The 17,342-nt window shown below is 42.2% G+C and overlaps 1 protein-coding gene across 1 annotated transcript; it reads left to right on the top strand.

The window, feature by feature from the left end:
• Window positions 1-14,178: 14,178 nt before the first annotated feature.
• Window positions 14,179-15,328, top strand: LOC311107457 (macrophage migration inhibitory factor-like). Its single transcript, XM_084149952.1, has 3 exons — window positions 14,179-14,379; window positions 14,795-14,964; window positions 15,036-15,328. Exons 1-3 carry the CDS (start codon window positions 14,272-14,274, stop codon window positions 15,100-15,102), a joined length of 345 nt encoding a protein of 114 aa, XP_084006078.1. The 5' UTR covers window positions 14,179-14,271; the 3' UTR covers window positions 15,103-15,328.
• The last annotated feature ends 2,014 nt before the right edge of the window (window positions 15,329-17,342 follow it).

Consider the following 17,342-nt stretch of genomic DNA (forward strand, 5'->3'; position numbering starts at 1 on the left):
AGGCGTTGGAGGGGTACAGCCAGTACAAAGACTGTAAACGACCAAGGCCTAACACGACCAAAACAGCAGAGGCCTTGAGGATCCTAAAGACAAAACACCATGACACCGGACTACTCTATGTAGATAGGCCGTCATTGTAAATAAGAATTTGTTCTTAACTGACTTGCCTAGTTAAATAAAGGTTAAATAAAATATGTACAAATAAAATATGCAAGACTACTATCTCATCTTGTCCCATGAAATTGCTTCCTGGTTAAGTTTAAGATGTCATTTATTTAAAGGGATGCTTCGGGATTTTGGCAATCTCTCCTTCGCTGTCAGTGCTTGAGTTCAGGATCTGATAGAAAAAACACATGTTCATATTTCATCACTTTAGTTAAAGGGATACATTGGGATTTTGTCAATGAGGTCCTTTATCTACTTCCCCAGAGTCAGATGAATGTGTGGATACCATTTTTATGTCTCTGTGTCCAGTATGAAGGAAGTGTTGTTGAAAACTCGATCCATAGATTAAGGCAGAGAATATGTAATTGTATAATGGAAAAATCTTTAATCAAGCAGCTGCTGGGGTGATCTGTCTGATTTCACAGGGAAGAACTCAAAGAGTAAGTGGTTACATGTCTCTTATATAGTGGGAGGTGACAAAACAATCATATTGTTCACACAGCAGTTATTTTATACAAGCAACAGTTCCGGAACACAATGGCCTTGTTTTAGGGTGCAGACATACTAGGAGTCTATAAAAGGCATAACATCACAGTCCAAACACAGAATATATCTCTTGAGAAGTTACAACAGCTCACCCCAAATTCTGCCACCACAATTCCCCCTTTAATGCCATGGAAACCATAAGCACCACCATACATTACATATCTGAGCTGTTGTCAGACAGAATTGAAAACCTTCTGTTTTCTGGGAAATTGGCATTTTACACAGAAAGGGGTGGTCTGAATGGAACTCCTAAAAGGTAATTTAATATTAACAATCCGGGGAATAGGGAGGTTCATAGGTATCGGGGTCATTTTGATGGCAGTAGGCACTATCATGTCCAATACAGCAAATTGAATCCCCAATAAAAGGTGAAACAGTGGCGATATCTGTCAGGTCAAAAAAGTTTAATTCTGTGGTCATGATCATCTGGTGGGGAGGAGATACTGCTGTTTCACACAATCTCCTCACCAAGGTCATCAGGCATGAGAACAGGCAGAATGATAGCACAAGGACTTCAACCAGGGCTAGGAGACCTTGCAACAACATAGGCAGCATAGCATGATCCTGACCAGTTTGTACGCAGATAATAGTAGGCTTTCTCCCCACACACATACATAGTTCCATTTACTGAGGAAGTAGGTTTAGCATACAAACTGACATTCTTAAGTTGGAAGACACATTTCAGTTGTACAACTGACAAGGTATCCCCCTTTCTCTTTCCTTTATAACATATTCCCAACGACATGTTAGGGTGGAATGTTCCATTTGTCAACAGTAAGGGCAGGGTTATGTTATTGTAGACAGAAAGGTTATACTTACAATGACTTTCCCCCAACTGGAGACTGGTTCCATTTGCTATATACAGTTGAAGTCAGAAGTTTACATACACCTTAGCCAAATACATTTAAACTCAGTTTTTCACAATTCCTGACATTTAATCTTAGTAGAAATTCCCTGTCTTAGGTCAGTTAGGATCACCACTTTATTTTAAGAATGTGAAATGTCAGAATAATAGTAGAGAGAATGATTTATTTCAGCTTTTATTTATTTCATCACATTCCCAGTGGGTCACAATTTGTATTTGGTAGCATTGCCTTTAAATAGTTTCACTTGGGTCAAACGTTTCGGGTAGCCTTCCACAAGCTTCCCACAATAAGTTGGGTGAATTTTGGCCCATTCCTCCTGACAGAGCTGGTGTAACTGAGTCAGGTTTATAGGCCTCCTTGCTCACACACGCTTTTTCAGTTCTGCCCACATATTTTCTATAGGATTGAGGTCAGGGCTTTGTGATGGCCACTCCAATACCTTGACTTTGTTGTCCTTAAGCCATTTTGCCACAACTTTGGAAGTATGCTTGGGGTCATTGTCCATTTGAAGACCCATTTGCGACCAAGCTTTAACTTCCTGACTGATGTCTCGAGATGTTGCTTCAATATATTCACATAATTTTCCTTCCTCATGATGCCATCGATTTTGTGAAGTGCACCAGTCCCTCCTGCAGCAAAGCACCCCCACAGCATGATGCTGCCACCCCCATGCTTCACGTTTGGGATGGTGTTCTTCGGCTTGCAAGCAACACCCTTTTTCCTCCAAACATAACGATGGTCATTATGGCCAAACAGTTCTATTTTTGTTTCATCAGACCAGAGTACATTTCTCCAAAAAGTACGATCTTTGTCCCCATGTGCAGTTGCAAACCGTAGTCTGGCTTTTTTATGGCGGTTTTGGAGCAGTGGCTTCTTCCTTGCTGAGCGGCCTTTCAAGTTATGTGGATATAGGACTCATTTTAATGTGAATATAGATACTTTGTACCTGTTTCCTCCAGCTTCACAAGGTCCTTTGCTGTCGTTCTGTGATTGATTTGCACTTTTCGCACCAAAGTACGTTCATCTCTAGGAGACAGAACGCGTCTCCTTGCTGATCGGTATGACGGCTGCACAGTCCCATTGTGTTTACAATTGCTCCATGGTGTTTACAATTGTTTACTATTTTTTTCCTGAGGTCTTGGCTGATTTCTTTTGATTTTCCCATGATGTCAAGCAAAGAGGCACTGAGTTTGAAGGTAGGCCTTGAAATATATCCACAGGTACACCTCCAATTGACTCAAATGATGTCAATTAGCCTATCAGAAGCTTCTAAAGCCATGACATCATTTTCTTGAATTTTCCAAGCTGTTTAAAGGTACAGTCAACTTAGTGTATGTAAACTTGATTGACCCACTGGAATTGTGATACAGTGAATTATAAGTGAAATAATCTATCTGTAAACAATTGTTGGAAAAGTTACTTGTGTCATGCACAAAGTAGATGTCCTAACCGAATGCCAAAACTATAGTTTGTTAACAAGAAATGTGTGGAGTGGTTGAAAAACGAGTTTTAAAGACTCTACCTAAGTGTATGTAAACTTTGACTTCAACTGTAACACAAATAACCTGGGGGAGAGTAGGCCAGGGTAATGGGTTACTTGGGCAGAGAGGTGGGATTATCAAAAAATCAAATATTTTTATATAAAACACATATCCTCCACCCAATCAAGCTCTCTGTCTGTAAGGCTACTTGCTTTGGTCCACATCAGTATTTCATAAGCACAGAGGGGTGCAGCTAGTAATGGCAGTCTCAGCACTGTCTGATAACAATCCACAAACCCAACAATCTGATACATTCTGTAGTACAGAGACATTACTAGCTAATGTGGTGTCGAGACAACGATGCTGATATGCTGTGTTGACAAGGAATCCGCTGACACTGTACTTGATTATAACTTTTATTACATCATAGATTACAGCATCAATTTACAGACTTCTGCAGAGTCTGGAGAGCCACGAAACCCAATCTCAAATATGATAGCTCTCCCCGTCCTTTGTTCAAAACCTGGTATATATCCTATGTAACATAAGATGGGTGGTTTTAGATAGACCAATCCATGGCCTCTCACATATCCAAGTGTCCTCTATTTCAGGGGGCCCCTATAGTAATGCTTTCCAGATGTTTCAGCAAGGCAGAGTAAAGTTCATTTAACCAACAATATGAAAACCTCAGCCAAAGCTATACGTTTTTCAGATACTACACTAATTGTAAGAAAGTGTTTGACCCGGGGAAAACCCCAGAATGTTCATGTCCCCTTTTTCTTCTCTTCAGGTCGGCGGGGTCACCAGGGTCCAGGTTGAGGTCAGCGGGGTCATCTACTTCTGGCCTTCCCCCTGTGGAAGCTGTGCCTCGTTGGAGCAGAGAGGTCGGGGAGAGGTTACTAGCACGTTCACCCGCCTCTTGCTCGAAGTCTGCTACCACCCAGACGATGCCCACCGCCATAATGGCTGCGAGTCCCAGGGTAAGCAGAGTGCCCCTACTGAGTTGTAGGAGTAAAAGGAGTAACATCTTCTTCTGGCTCTGCTGCTTGCTTACAGTGGGAGGCGTGGATCCAGGTGTCTTTCCCTAAGCACTTTACCGCCGTTGGGGTGTTGAGGGTGATCTGATGTGGTCCTTTCCACCTGGGTTTCAAAGGTTATTTACCTCTGTCGTGCCTCCTGACCACTACCCAATCTCAGGGCTGGAGATTGTGATGGGGACGGTCGTCTGGGGGAGTTTGGGCAGCAGAGACCTGTAAGTGAGCTGCTCAAATACAGTTAGTCAGAGCTATACAGTACTTCATCATAGTGTCATCCAACAGATGCAGATCTGGGACTGCAGCTGGTGGTGACGCAGGGGTCCTCATGGGACGGGCCATCAGTACTTCATGTGGACTGAGGCCAGTTTTCCTGACTGGGGTGGAACGCATTGAAAACAAGGCTATGGGTAGCGCATCCACCCAGGTGAGTCCTGTTTGTGCACATATTTTTGCCAGTTTATTTTTCAGAACGCCATTATAGCGTTCTACAGGTCCAGAACTTTCCGGGTGAAAAAGTACATGCAAATTCCTCTTAACTTGCATCATGTCACACAGTTCCTTTATTATTTTTGAGGTGAAACGTGTCCCCCTATCGCTATCTAAACTTTGTGGTACACTGAATCTTGGAACAATGTCTTGTAACAGGCACTTAGCCAGTCTTTGCTTCCTCATTTGATTTGGGGAAGGCTTCAATCCATTTAGAGTAGCTGTCAACCATTACCAACATATATTTTATTTTATTTTACAGGCAGGCATGTGAACAAAACCAATTTGCATATCTATAAAAGGGCCCCAGGGGACTGGTAGGCTTGACAAAGAGGTCGGTACTTGCTTTCCTGCGTTGTTTTCTTGACAATTTAAACATTGGGCACAGATTTGTGCGGCGATCGTAGTAAATTTGGATGTGTACCATTCTTTTCTACAAGCACTTACCATTCCCCCTTTGGACACATGACTAACACCAAGATTAATGTGTCCAAAAAAAACCAGCACTGCCGGTTAAATAAAAATAAACAGCAAATACAGTTAGAATTACAACCCTTGATAACTCCATAAGGAAATCATTTTATCCCATAAGAAAAGGAATAGTCAAATAGACTAGAGACAGGTTTCCCTCACACCACGCTCTGTCTCTCTCCTTCTCGCCTGTCCGAATCAGAACTATTGATAAATTATAAAGGGTAAAAAAATTAAAAGGGATATACTGTAAATACAAATCTGGTGAGATTCGTATCAACAACAATACACTTCTTCATACTTATCAGCGTTTCCATATTATATTTACATTTCAACCAATGTCACTGATCTTTCTAGAGAGGGTGATCAGACCTCACCAGAAAGTCAGGACAGAGGTCAGAGGTCATTCAACACCATCAAGTGAGTCTATTATTTCCCTTTCCTTTCCCTGTACTTCAGACTCATTGTTTTAAAATATTTAAAACATCCTCTATACTAGGTTCACATTGGGTTTTTTAGTACATTTCTCATCAGGAGAACTTACGTGTGCTCAAGCTAAATTCAGACAATAGATACTTCAGTAAATTTCATTTGTGTGCCCTTTAAGGTAGATCCTTTTTATCTTGTAAAGAACCTACTAACAGAAAATAGAAAAACCCACACAATAAATTAGACACAGTATTAACAGCACTAACAAATATTCATTTGTATAGAACTGTGGGTTGTGTGTGTGGTAAAACATAGGGCAAAAACAAATGGCCAGGCCTTACTTACTTTGAGAGCTCCCTTAACAGCTGGATCCGGGTACCTTTATTCTTTATAGTACTGCAGAGTCTCACTAACTGCTCTCCCAAGGCACCTGGCTCAGGAAGCCTTTCAAAGGGAGAGATACAGAATCATTGTTCAACTCATCAGAAAACTTGGTAGTGGACATTCCATCAGTCCTGGAAGAGAAAATAAACATGTACTTCATTTTCGCTATGGTACATCTTAATCAGTCCTAAGAATGCAATATTCGGTACTACAGTACCTTCTAAAGTAAACAATCCCAGAGCTCCTCTCACTTGTAATCTTATCATCTAGACCTGTTGCATTTACGTATGGCTTGTGTTCTGTACTTTCGGTCCCTGGGACATCAACTTGTCAAAATATGAAACCTGTTGTTAAACACATCTGCTAGGGCTTTTAAAAAGTTGGTGCTGGCTTATCAGCGTTTTATTTTTCTTCAACATTTTGGACAGTGTTCCAGGTAATGGAAACAGATTATTGTTTTAGATTCCATTTCCTTCTTACTTAAAATCACTGGTATTCAAACTATCGAATTGAGAAATAATAATTGGAAATTGTCACGTCAGATTAACAAAAACGTATTCTATTCAGTGAATCATACTTCTGTTCACCAGGATGCCACTTTCTCCTTTTACTTTCTCCTTATTGGAAGGCATTGTTTGCATTTTAGTCTACCCTAAAAATGTTACTGTATATATGTATTACTCATTTCCATTGGATATTCACTCTCTGCTTCACACTCTTTAAATGTCTTTTATTTTGAGATTAATATGTAATACACCCAAATTATAAAATACATCAGCCAATTCAGAAGGTGAGAGGAACTTTGGAGGGATCTTCCTTTTTAAGGTAGCTCTCAAGACTAGAGTTTATTTCTAGGATCAACATGTATTGTAACTGGGCTAGCACTGCCTAACAGTCCACTGTCATTGGAGTGCTCTGTCCATAAGGTTTCTGGCACCTGAGACAGGAAAGACTGGGAGGCAGTGTCAGACCCCCACTCCTCCTGGGGGAGTGGTTACATTTGCCTACCTACTTAAACATTGGTTCAAGACCTCATAGTTTGGGATGTCAACGAAACTCCATCCGGGGTACAATAAATTGTAGCATTAGGTTTAGTTAACAAGTCTCTACCTAACAAGTTAAACGGTTGAGTGGGTGAATACATAAAATCATGTTCAACATTCATTGGTCCTATTGAACAGGGGTTTCGTTTCAAAATGTACTACCGTGTTTGAGGAAATCCCATAAGCGTTTAAAGTTTCATTGGTTAGGGGTAGGTCAAGTCCCGTACCTTTACCAAAAGTGGATGTAGTGACTCCCATATCTACCAACATAGGAATTTCTTTCCCAGATGGGTCTACTTTTACCTGTAAGCATTGCTGTATTAAAGATGTTGTTTCCCCTAAGGGGCGTCCCTATTTTGAGCTATCTCCTTGGACACTCATTTTTCCAGTGGGTGGGGTCGTGACAAAAGAAGAAGCCTTCATCTCCATTCCTATCCCTACCTCTATCCCCTCTGGCTGCTCCGTTGTTACCACCCTTGCCACGCCCACGCCCGCGCCCATGGCTGCGACCCCGTCCCCCGCCGCGACCACTGCCCCCAGGTTGAAAAACTCCTACTGTGTGAAACTGTAGCTGAGCTGCCTGTAAGCGACTGTCAGTGTTGATGGATACATTTTTTTATAGTTTCCATGCAATGCTGAGCTAGGATAGTAACTTCCGGTAGGGTTTTAGCCTGCCAACCTGGAGTAATTTGTTTGAGTAGCTCAGAGACCTTTGGTAACCCACACACATATGCTGATACCAGGGGGCCGTTAACCCCCTCCGCATCAGACGCCATCCCAGAGTACTTGAAAAATATTTATCTCATTCTGCTCGAGAAACCGTGGGTACAGTACTGATCCAATAGTATTCTATACTGATCCAACAGTATTTTACACTGACCCAACAGTATTTTCACGTGATTGTAGGAAAACCAATCCCTACTATTAGAGACACCCCTGTGCTCCAATTGATCAATGTTAACTGGCCAGATTCACTATTACAGGGGAATTGAACCCCAACATTTAGTGGATGAGGAGGACAAGAGCTCTTTCACCATTAAGGCTTGGCTGGAAAACAGACAATCCCTCACAGAGATGTACCTTTTCTAGTTGTGGCCAGAGGGATGTCTGGGTACAAGCCGAGCTAAATGGGTCAAAAAGTCCATTCGATCTCATCCGGGTCACGGCACCAAATGTTGTGGAAAACTCGATCCAAAGATTAAGGCAGAGACTATTTAATTGTATAATAGAAACATCTTTAATCAAGCAGCTGCGGGGGTGATCTGTCTCTGATTTCACAGGGAAGAACTCAAAGAGTAAGTGGTTACATGTCCCTTATATAGTGGGAGGTGACAATACAATCATATTGTTCACACAGCAGTTATTTTATACAAGCAACAGTTCCGGAACACAATGGACTTGTGTTAGGGTGCATACATACCAGGAGTCTATGAAAGGCACAACATCACAGTCCAACACAGAATATATCCCTTGAGAAGTTACAACAGCTCACTCTAAATTCTGCCACCACAGAAGTTAGAGGTAGTTTTGTGAGCCAATACTCATCTGACTCTGGGGAAGTAGATAAAGGACCTTATTGACAAAATCCCAAGTATCTTTTTAACTAAAGTGATGAAATATCAACATGTGTTTCTTCTATCAGATCCTGAACTCAAGCACTGACAGCGAAGGAGAGATTGAGATTGATAACCAGAGCCCCTCTCTTCAGCAACTTCCAGAAGAGGCTGTGATTCAGAAGTTACAGGTTAGTGAACTCCATTTAGTTTGACATCCAACACAGGGATAATTGACCAATTTAACACAGTTCTTGGAGATGCATAATGGATAAGGTGCATAAAGGTGTGGCTTGCATGATAAAAAATGATTAACCTCTACTGTTTCTGTCATGACACCTACCCACCTGTACCACAGTGCAATGCAGACCAGCAACTATTCAATAAGACAAGACATAGCAGGCACATTGCACTGTGGTTCAGGTGTAGAGTTGCCAGACACAATAATAATTATAATAATAATAATGGATTGGATTCATATAGTGCCATTCTTCCAACTGAGGTACTCAAAGCGCTTTACATACTAAGGGGGAAACGCACCTCATCCACTACCAATGTGTGGCACCCACCTGGGCGATGCACGGCAACCATTTTGTGCCAGAATGCTCACCACACATCAGTTATCAGGTGGAAAGATGAGGAGTGATATTTGCCCATTAGGAATGTGGGGGATGATTAGGTGGCCATGATTGAAATGGGGGCAGGTTGGGAATTTAGCTAGGACACAGTAGCGCTGTGTAGTAGATCATGCAAGACACACCTTTATGTACCATGCCCATTTGGTGTCCATCAAAAATTGTGTTCACTGTATTCGTAGGTGACAACAGGCTTTGGTTCCAAAACAAGAAAGGAAGGATATCAGCAAGCTTAGCCAAGAGATGTGCAGGAAAAGAGCAGAGTGCAGGGTTAATCAGGAGCATCACTTACTGTACATCAGGACATCCTGGTTAGAGAGTGTGGAGTGGAGCATGAGGATGAGGCAGTAGAGATGTTTGACAGAAACAAGAGGAAGGGACTGCAGTAAGGGTATATAAGTGTGGCTTGTTTGTTGATCTGGAGAACGGCCAGCTGGCAGCCAGTCCTGACAGACTTGAGAAGGATGAGTCCTGTGTGGATGAATCTTACGGACTGGAGGAGGTGAATTGTCTCTACTCCTGCAGAGACCTGTCCCCAGTACAGGCGGTTCAGGTCAATGGCAGTAAGCAGTCATTTCCTCTGCATGAGGTCGATACCATTGTTTGCATGAAACAAAACCACTCCTACTACCATCAAGTACAGATGGCAGTAACCCAGAGAAGGTGGTGTGAGTTTGTGGTGTTCACAAATTCTGTAGAGGATGTGCTAGTGGTCAGGGTGATGTTTGGGGAAACTGTTAAACTTCCACAGTGAGTACATTGTTCCTGCACTTATCGCACAATCATTTTTGGCAAAATGCAGACGTGCCAACCTGAATGCATTCAGCAGTGATGATTATAATTCGTTTACTATACAAGTACTTATGAAGTTCACTCTAGGTCCAAAATGAAATGCGAACCAGACACGTTTTGTAAATTGTTCATGTATTTTCTATTTATTATATTACCTATTACAATTTATATTTATAAATGTATATAGTGTACAGAATGTTTCAGTCAATATCCAAATGTTGCATTTAACGGTTACATCTCCACAAGCAATATCACAGCTTTGTGCCCTAAACAGTACAGATTAAAAACAGTTAACCCACTAAAAGTTGTCTGAGCAGAATAGATGCATGTATTTGTGACCTATCCTACGATAGCCGGGGAGAACCTGCGGTTGTTGAGGAAGGTTTTGATCTCCTCATCTACCACCAGGTTACTGTCTCTCCAACAACAATGATGAATTAAACTGTTTGCAGCAAAATATTGTTAAACAAGATTGTATGGGAGACCTTAGAGCTTCCTGCCATCCAGGACCTCTATACCAGGCGGTGTCAGAGGAAGCCCCTCAAAATTGTCAAAGACTCCAGCCACCCTAGTCATAGACTGTTCTCTCTGCTACCGCACGGCAAGCGGTACCGGAGTGCCAAGTCTAGGTCCAAAAGACTTCTCAACAGCTTCTACCCCCAAGCCATAAGACTCCTGAACAGCTAATCATGGCTACCCGGACTATTTGCACTGCCCCCCCACCCCATCCTTTTTACGCTGCTGCTACTCTGTTAAGTATTTATGCATAGTCACTTTAACTCTACCCACATGTACATATTACCTCAACTACCTCAACTAGCCGGTGCCCCCGCACATTGACTCTGCAACGGTACCCCCCTGTATATATAGCCTCCCTACTGTCACTTTATTTTACTTCTGCTCTTTTTTTCTCAACACTTTTTTTGTTGTTGTTTTATTCTTACTTTTTTTGTTTAAAATAAATGCACTGTTGGGTAAGGGCTGTAAGTAAGCATTTCACTGTAATGTCTGCACCTGTTGTATTCGGCGCATGTGACCAATAAAATTGGATTTGATTTGATTTGAAATCATTGTATTTGGTTATAGCTACCTTGGGTAGGGGTATATCCAGACATGCCAGACACCGTAGTACTGAATGATGTGAAATCATGCACACCACACCGGCACACCACACCTTCAGTCTACAAGAGGAGGCCAGAATAGTATTAGCAGAGCACATGGTTGAAATATGTTTTTGTGCTTCCAGTAAGTGAGTGGGACTTTCCTTCCAAGTACAGTGGGGAAAAAAAGTATTTAGTCAGCCACCAATTGTGCAAGTTCTCCCACTTAAAAAGATGAGAGAGGCCTGTAATTTTCATCATAGGTACACGTCAACAATGACAGACAAATTGAGGAAAAAAAATCCAGAAAATCACATTGTAGGATATTTAATGAATTTATTTGCAAATTATGGTGGAAAATAAGTATTTGGTCACCTACAAACAAGCAAGATTTCTGGCTCTCACAGACCTGTAACTTCTTCTTTAAGAGGCTCCTCTGTCCTCCACTCGTTACCTGTATTAATGGCACCTGTTTGAACTTGTTATCAGCATAAAAGACACCTGTCCACAACCTCAAACAGTCACACTCCAAACTCCACTATGGCCAAGACCAAAGAGCTGTCAAAGGACACCAGAAACAAAATTGTAGACCTGCACCAGGCTGGGAAGACTGAATCTGCAATAGGTAAGCAGTTTGGTTTGAAGAAATCAACTGTGGGAGCAATTATTAGGAAATGGAAGACATACAAGACCACTGATAATCTCCCTCGATCTGGGGCTCCACGCAAGATCTCACCCCGTGGGGTCAAAATGATCACAACAACGGTGAGCAAAAATCACAGAACCACACGGGGGGACTTAGTGAATGACCTGCAGAGAGCTGGGACCAAAGTAACAAAGCCTACCATCAGTAACACACTACGCTGCCAGGGAATCAAATCCTGCAGTGCCAGACGTGTCCCCCTGCTTAAGCCAGTACATGTCCAGGCCCGTCTGAAGTTTGCTAGAGTGCATTTGGATGATCCAGAAGAGGATTGGGAGAATGTCATATGGTCAGATGAAACCAAAATAGAACATTTTGGTAAAAACTCAACTCGTCGTGTTTGGAGGACAAAGAATGCTGAGTTGCATCCGAAGAACACCATACCTACTGTGAAGCATGTGGGTGGAAACATCATGCTTTGGGGCTGTTTTTCTGCAAAGGGACCAGGACGACTGATCCGTGTAAAGGAAAGAATGAATGGGGCCATGTATCGTGAGATTTTGAGTGAAAACCTCCTTCCATCAGCAAGGGCATTGAAGATGAAACGTGGCTGGGTCTTTCAGCATGACAATGATCCCAAACACACCGCCCGGGCAACGAAGGAGTGGCTTCGTAAGAAGCATTTCAAGGTCCTGGAGTAGCCTAGCCAGTCTCCAGATCTCAACCCCATAGAAAATCTTTGGAGGGAGTTGAAAGTCTGTGTTGCCCAGCGACAGCCCCAAAACATTACTGCTCTAGAGGAGATCTGCATGGAGGAATGGGCCAAAATACCAGCAACAGTGTGTGAAAACCTTGTGAAGACTTACAGAAAACGTTTGACCTGTGTCATTGCCAACAAAGGGTATATAACAAAGTATTGAGAAACTTTTGTTATTGACCAAATACTTATTTTCCACCATATTTTGCAAATAAATTCATTAAAAATCCTACAATGTGATTTTCTGGATTTTTTTTCCTCAATTTGTCTGTCATTGTTGACGTGTACCTATGATGAAAATTACAGGCCTCTCTCATCTTTTTAAGTGGGAGAACTTGCACAATTGGTGGCTGACTAAATACTTTTTTTCCCCACTGTATATGTCGCTGCTTAAGCCTGCCCATTAATCTCTCGACATGAATGCGTACCCTTGCAATGGCCACCGACTCTACCAACTCTGGTATGCCCATTTTGCCACAGTAGACCAAGTTGGAAGCTTCAGACTAACATATTTGTGCAGAAGGTTTTCAGTGCCCCATAGCTATAAAAGCCTATCCAAAATCTAATGTCATCATCAGATCCCTGAAATCTGTCTAAACAAAACTTGCTATCCAAGTTAAGCCCCATGACAGTGGCAAGCTGTTCTTCTACCCCCATTAACAGCTTGGTTACCACCATCAACAGTTCTTTCAGTTTCGTAATGTCATCTAGAAACCCTGGCAGTCAAGGAGGTCATGATGCTGTTCAGCAGCTGGTGTTGGTCATCGTTGACCCGTAGCTTTGTGGAGGGGTAGTAGCGTACATCAGCCTAAAAAAAGAGCACAGATTAAGGGCCTTGATTCAACTTCTTAGACTCCTTATGTAAATGTTTTTAAAACTTAAGTTTGATCCTATCTATTTTGCATTGTATAGTCAGAAAACAATGATTAACTGTTCTTACATCATTCAGTCTCCACAGAGCTTGCGGTACCTTCTCCCACTGTGTGCAAGGATCCTGGATGAGCCTGAAAGTGACAGAAGCTATTACACTTCTTCTCCTCTCAGAAACAATAACACCAATTCTCAGTCTCTCTCTCTCTCTCTCAAACATATACACACACACCAGTTCTGAGTGAGAACAGAAGATATAGTACAATAATGTTTAGTACAATAATGTTTAACTGATCTTACATCATTCACTGTCTCCACAGCGCTTGAGGTGCCTTCTCCCACTGTCTGCACGGACCCAGGAGGAGCCTAAGATATATTATTCTTGCCTCTCTCAGAGTCAATAACACTAGGTCACTAATATATTAAATACAGATGCATCTACACACAAATGGCCTACACAGCAAGGTGTTATTAGGCCTATAGAGGCTTGAGCCTATTCTTATTTCCCTTTTAATGACTGTGGTAAGAATGAATGCATATGAAACAGACAAGAATCTCATCCTTGGCCCAAACTGGGGTCAAACCAGAGACCTGAACATTAACACTCCAAACTCATGAAAGTCACATTGTCCAGCATGCTTTTTGTGGTGCGATAGGTAGCATGATTTCATGAATGCGTAGCAAAACATTTTAGTGGCCCCCCTCTTGACAGCGGAGATAACATTTTTACGTTTTAGAGTACAGGCCTGCCGCCTGGTCTGCTTCGCAAGCGTTCCTGGAAGTCTTGCGATGTTGCGCCCCTGGGTTTAGAAACTCTGTGGTCGTACGTTTTCACCCTTCCTTAAAGTTTCTCAGTTTTCACCCCACCCAGTAGGTGGCGGCAATACCTTTTTTTTTTTGTAGCCCGCAAATAAAAACTTACAGAAGAAGAAGCTGCTTTCAAGCTTGCTCCAGAGCTGTGTTGATCACGGTTATTTCCCTGCAACAGAGAGAATTTAAGCGAAGCAATCATCATGCCTATGTTTTTGGTGAATACTAATGTGCCCAAGAGTGACATTCCTCCTGCACTGTTGTCTGAGGCCACAGAGGAACTGGCCAAGGCGATGGGAAAACCTGTGCAGGTGAGTCTTCCAAAGTTGGCACAGCAATGCCTTCCCACCCTCCCCCGTTGTAGATCGCTAATTATAGTTCATTTGATGCCGATGCGTTTTTCTGCGGTGAAGATTACATTGTAGGGACCCTTTGTTGCAGTTGAGAGACCCCTTTGGCATCCCATAACAGAACCGTTATACAATTGGGCATGCGCAGATCTTATTCCTAAAATGGAACACGAGGTTCGTGCTGCAGGTCTACTATACTTTCAATAGGTCCAGGACAGGAGTACTGTAACATGTAATCCAACAACTAGTTTTACATGTGCAATTTCACTGTAATGGTTGGAATTTTCATCTTGCCTTAAACACATGATTTTCACATGATTGTTCCAGCTCCCACTCATTGTATGCTCTGTTCTCTCTGTGTGTGTCTCTTTCTCAGTACCTCGCTGTGCACATCGTCCCAGACCAGTTGATGATGTTCGGGGGGAAAGGAGACCCTTGTGCCCTCTGCTCCCTGCACAGCATTGGAAAGATTGAAGGAGCTCAGAAACAGTACTCTAAACTGCTGTGTGGACTGCTCAACAAACACCTGGGCATCTCCCCTGACAGGTAATGGACACCACACACAGAGGAAAATCCACATGAAATGTTCATACACTAACACTCCTCTTGTGTCTCAGGATCTACGTGAACTTCTTTGACATGGAGGCAGCGAACGTGGCCTGGAACAACTCTACCTTTGGTTGAGCAGGGGACCTAAACCTCAATGGGAGCTGACCCCTCCTTTCCCCAACACCTTAACGGTTTTATAGCACTAGAGTAGGCTGTGGAGAGATGAGCAGAGATGCCCAGTTGTTGGGCTGATGTAGAGCAGTATTGATAAATGCACTTAAATGGACCCTTGCTTTAAAACATACCCTTGATTTGCACTGGACCCTAGGCTTTGATGTTACAATAAAGTGATTCACCTTGATCACAATTTGTTCTGTTTTCCCTGTGTTTTTGACTTGTTTTACAGACCGGATGCTTTGCACTGCCATTAATTGAGAGCATGCCATGAAGCAGTCCAATTTGACCTCACACAGACAATCTATTTTGTTCAATTGTTAGGTAAAGATTGGTGTATTCACACTTCACCTGCACTATACAAAAAACCATGAACAGGCGAAGACCACTAGCAGGGCATTTACTTTTGACACATTTTGTCATATCTGTGATGCCATGCATCTGTTCTGAGGTTCAATCAGGTTCAATGGATAGGTATCAAAATACATTGGAGACTGTTCTGAAATGAGAGGCTAGTACTGATATTACATGAATAACTCCCGCTCGTGGCAGGAAGTATGTTGCCATTGGTGGATAAAAATCACTTCAGCAGCCACACCTCATTCAAATGCCCACACAGTTGTCTATCGTTGAGTATCATTGTGAAGGTAAACCGCCTGTGCTGAAGGCAAATCGTTCTTATTATATCTCAGTGGGAGCAATACGTCTTGCTTCAAGTAAACTTACAACCATGCCGGTTTTCATGGTGAACACAAATTATGCCAAAGCTTCCGTGCCAGCTGCACTTCTATCTGAAGCTACGGTGGAACTGTCCAAAGCCATGGGAAATCCAGGACCTGAGTTGAGTTTCAAAATCTAGTAATAATAATATAATAGAACCCATTTCAAGTACAGTGTTGCATACTGTGTCAACTTTTCCATAACTCACAAACATGTAGTAGGAATGAATAAATGAAATGTAACTAAAATATATAGCTCTAATCTGTACCTAAAACAAGTAGGTCCCGCGCCAGCTTAGAACTGAAGGTAATCTGGGAAAAATGGTGTGACTGTTTTCCTGTCATCATACTATTGATTATTCACATTGTATTAAGCCCTTAAAGTAAATAACAGCGCCTTGACACTGCTTGACACAAGTCTCCCTTGTTTTCTGCTGAACTGTTTCATTCACATCCTTCCAGACCAGATGATAATGTTTGGGGGAACCACTGCCCCCTGTTCACATGGTTCTATCCACAGTATTGGAGTTATCAGTGAGGAACAGAACCTGCAGTACTCTAAACTACTGTGTGGACGCTCAACAAAGACCTGGGCACCGCGCCTAACAGGTACAGAACACGCACGCACACACCAGTCAAATTGAAACACTTTGACCCATTCCATTTGTCTCTGTCTCAGGATCTACATTAACTTCTTTAAAATGGAGACCCAAAATGTGGCCTGGGATAGCACAATGTTCTGTGTTGTTCTTGCATCGAATAAATGAAAGAAGAGTAGATTAATTAAATATCCAATCAAATCGAGAGACGGCAATTACATGGCTCTTTTATTTGATATTACAAAAAAGTGAATCCTTGATTATTATGTGATGTTTTGAGTGTTTCATCTATAAACATGAAAACCAAGCAAGAAGATGTAGTTTTACAGCTCATAGTCAGTCTAATAGTCTGCATTATCAGGGAAAGATTATTGTATTTCAGCTCCTGAAGTCAAACAGTCATGGACAGGCAAATACAGCTGGTTATTTACTTGGGATAGCAATGTTGAGAATGTTGAACAATTGAGAGAAGAGCAGTGAAGTTGAATGGAAAATGCACACTCTGGTGGCAGGAACTAGGAAGTAGGAAGTAGTATCAAAGACAATACAAACTCTGTGGTAGTATCATGGTCCATTAGCAGTCTATAGAGGGCATATAAACGCACCAATTGCAAACTACTTCCTGCTAAGGAGAAGCATGCATTTCAGAGGCCACACCCCATTCACATGGACACACAATCAAAACTTTTTTTAAGTGTAGCACTGTAAAGCTACATTTCCTGTGTTAAGGAGTATAATTAAAGTAACCATCCATGTCTGTTTTCCTGGTGAGCACAAATGTAACCAAGGCTGCTGTCCCAGCGGCACTTCTGTCTGAAGCAACATAAGAACTGGCCAAAGCCATGGGGAAAAACAGCAGAGTTAACTTTGAAACATGTAGAGA

This window comes from Coregonus lavaretus, assembly GCF_964263955.1.
Source record: "Coregonus lavaretus genome assembly, chromosome: 32".
Lineage (NCBI taxonomy): Eukaryota > Metazoa > Chordata > Actinopteri > Salmoniformes > Salmonidae > Coregonus > Coregonus lavaretus.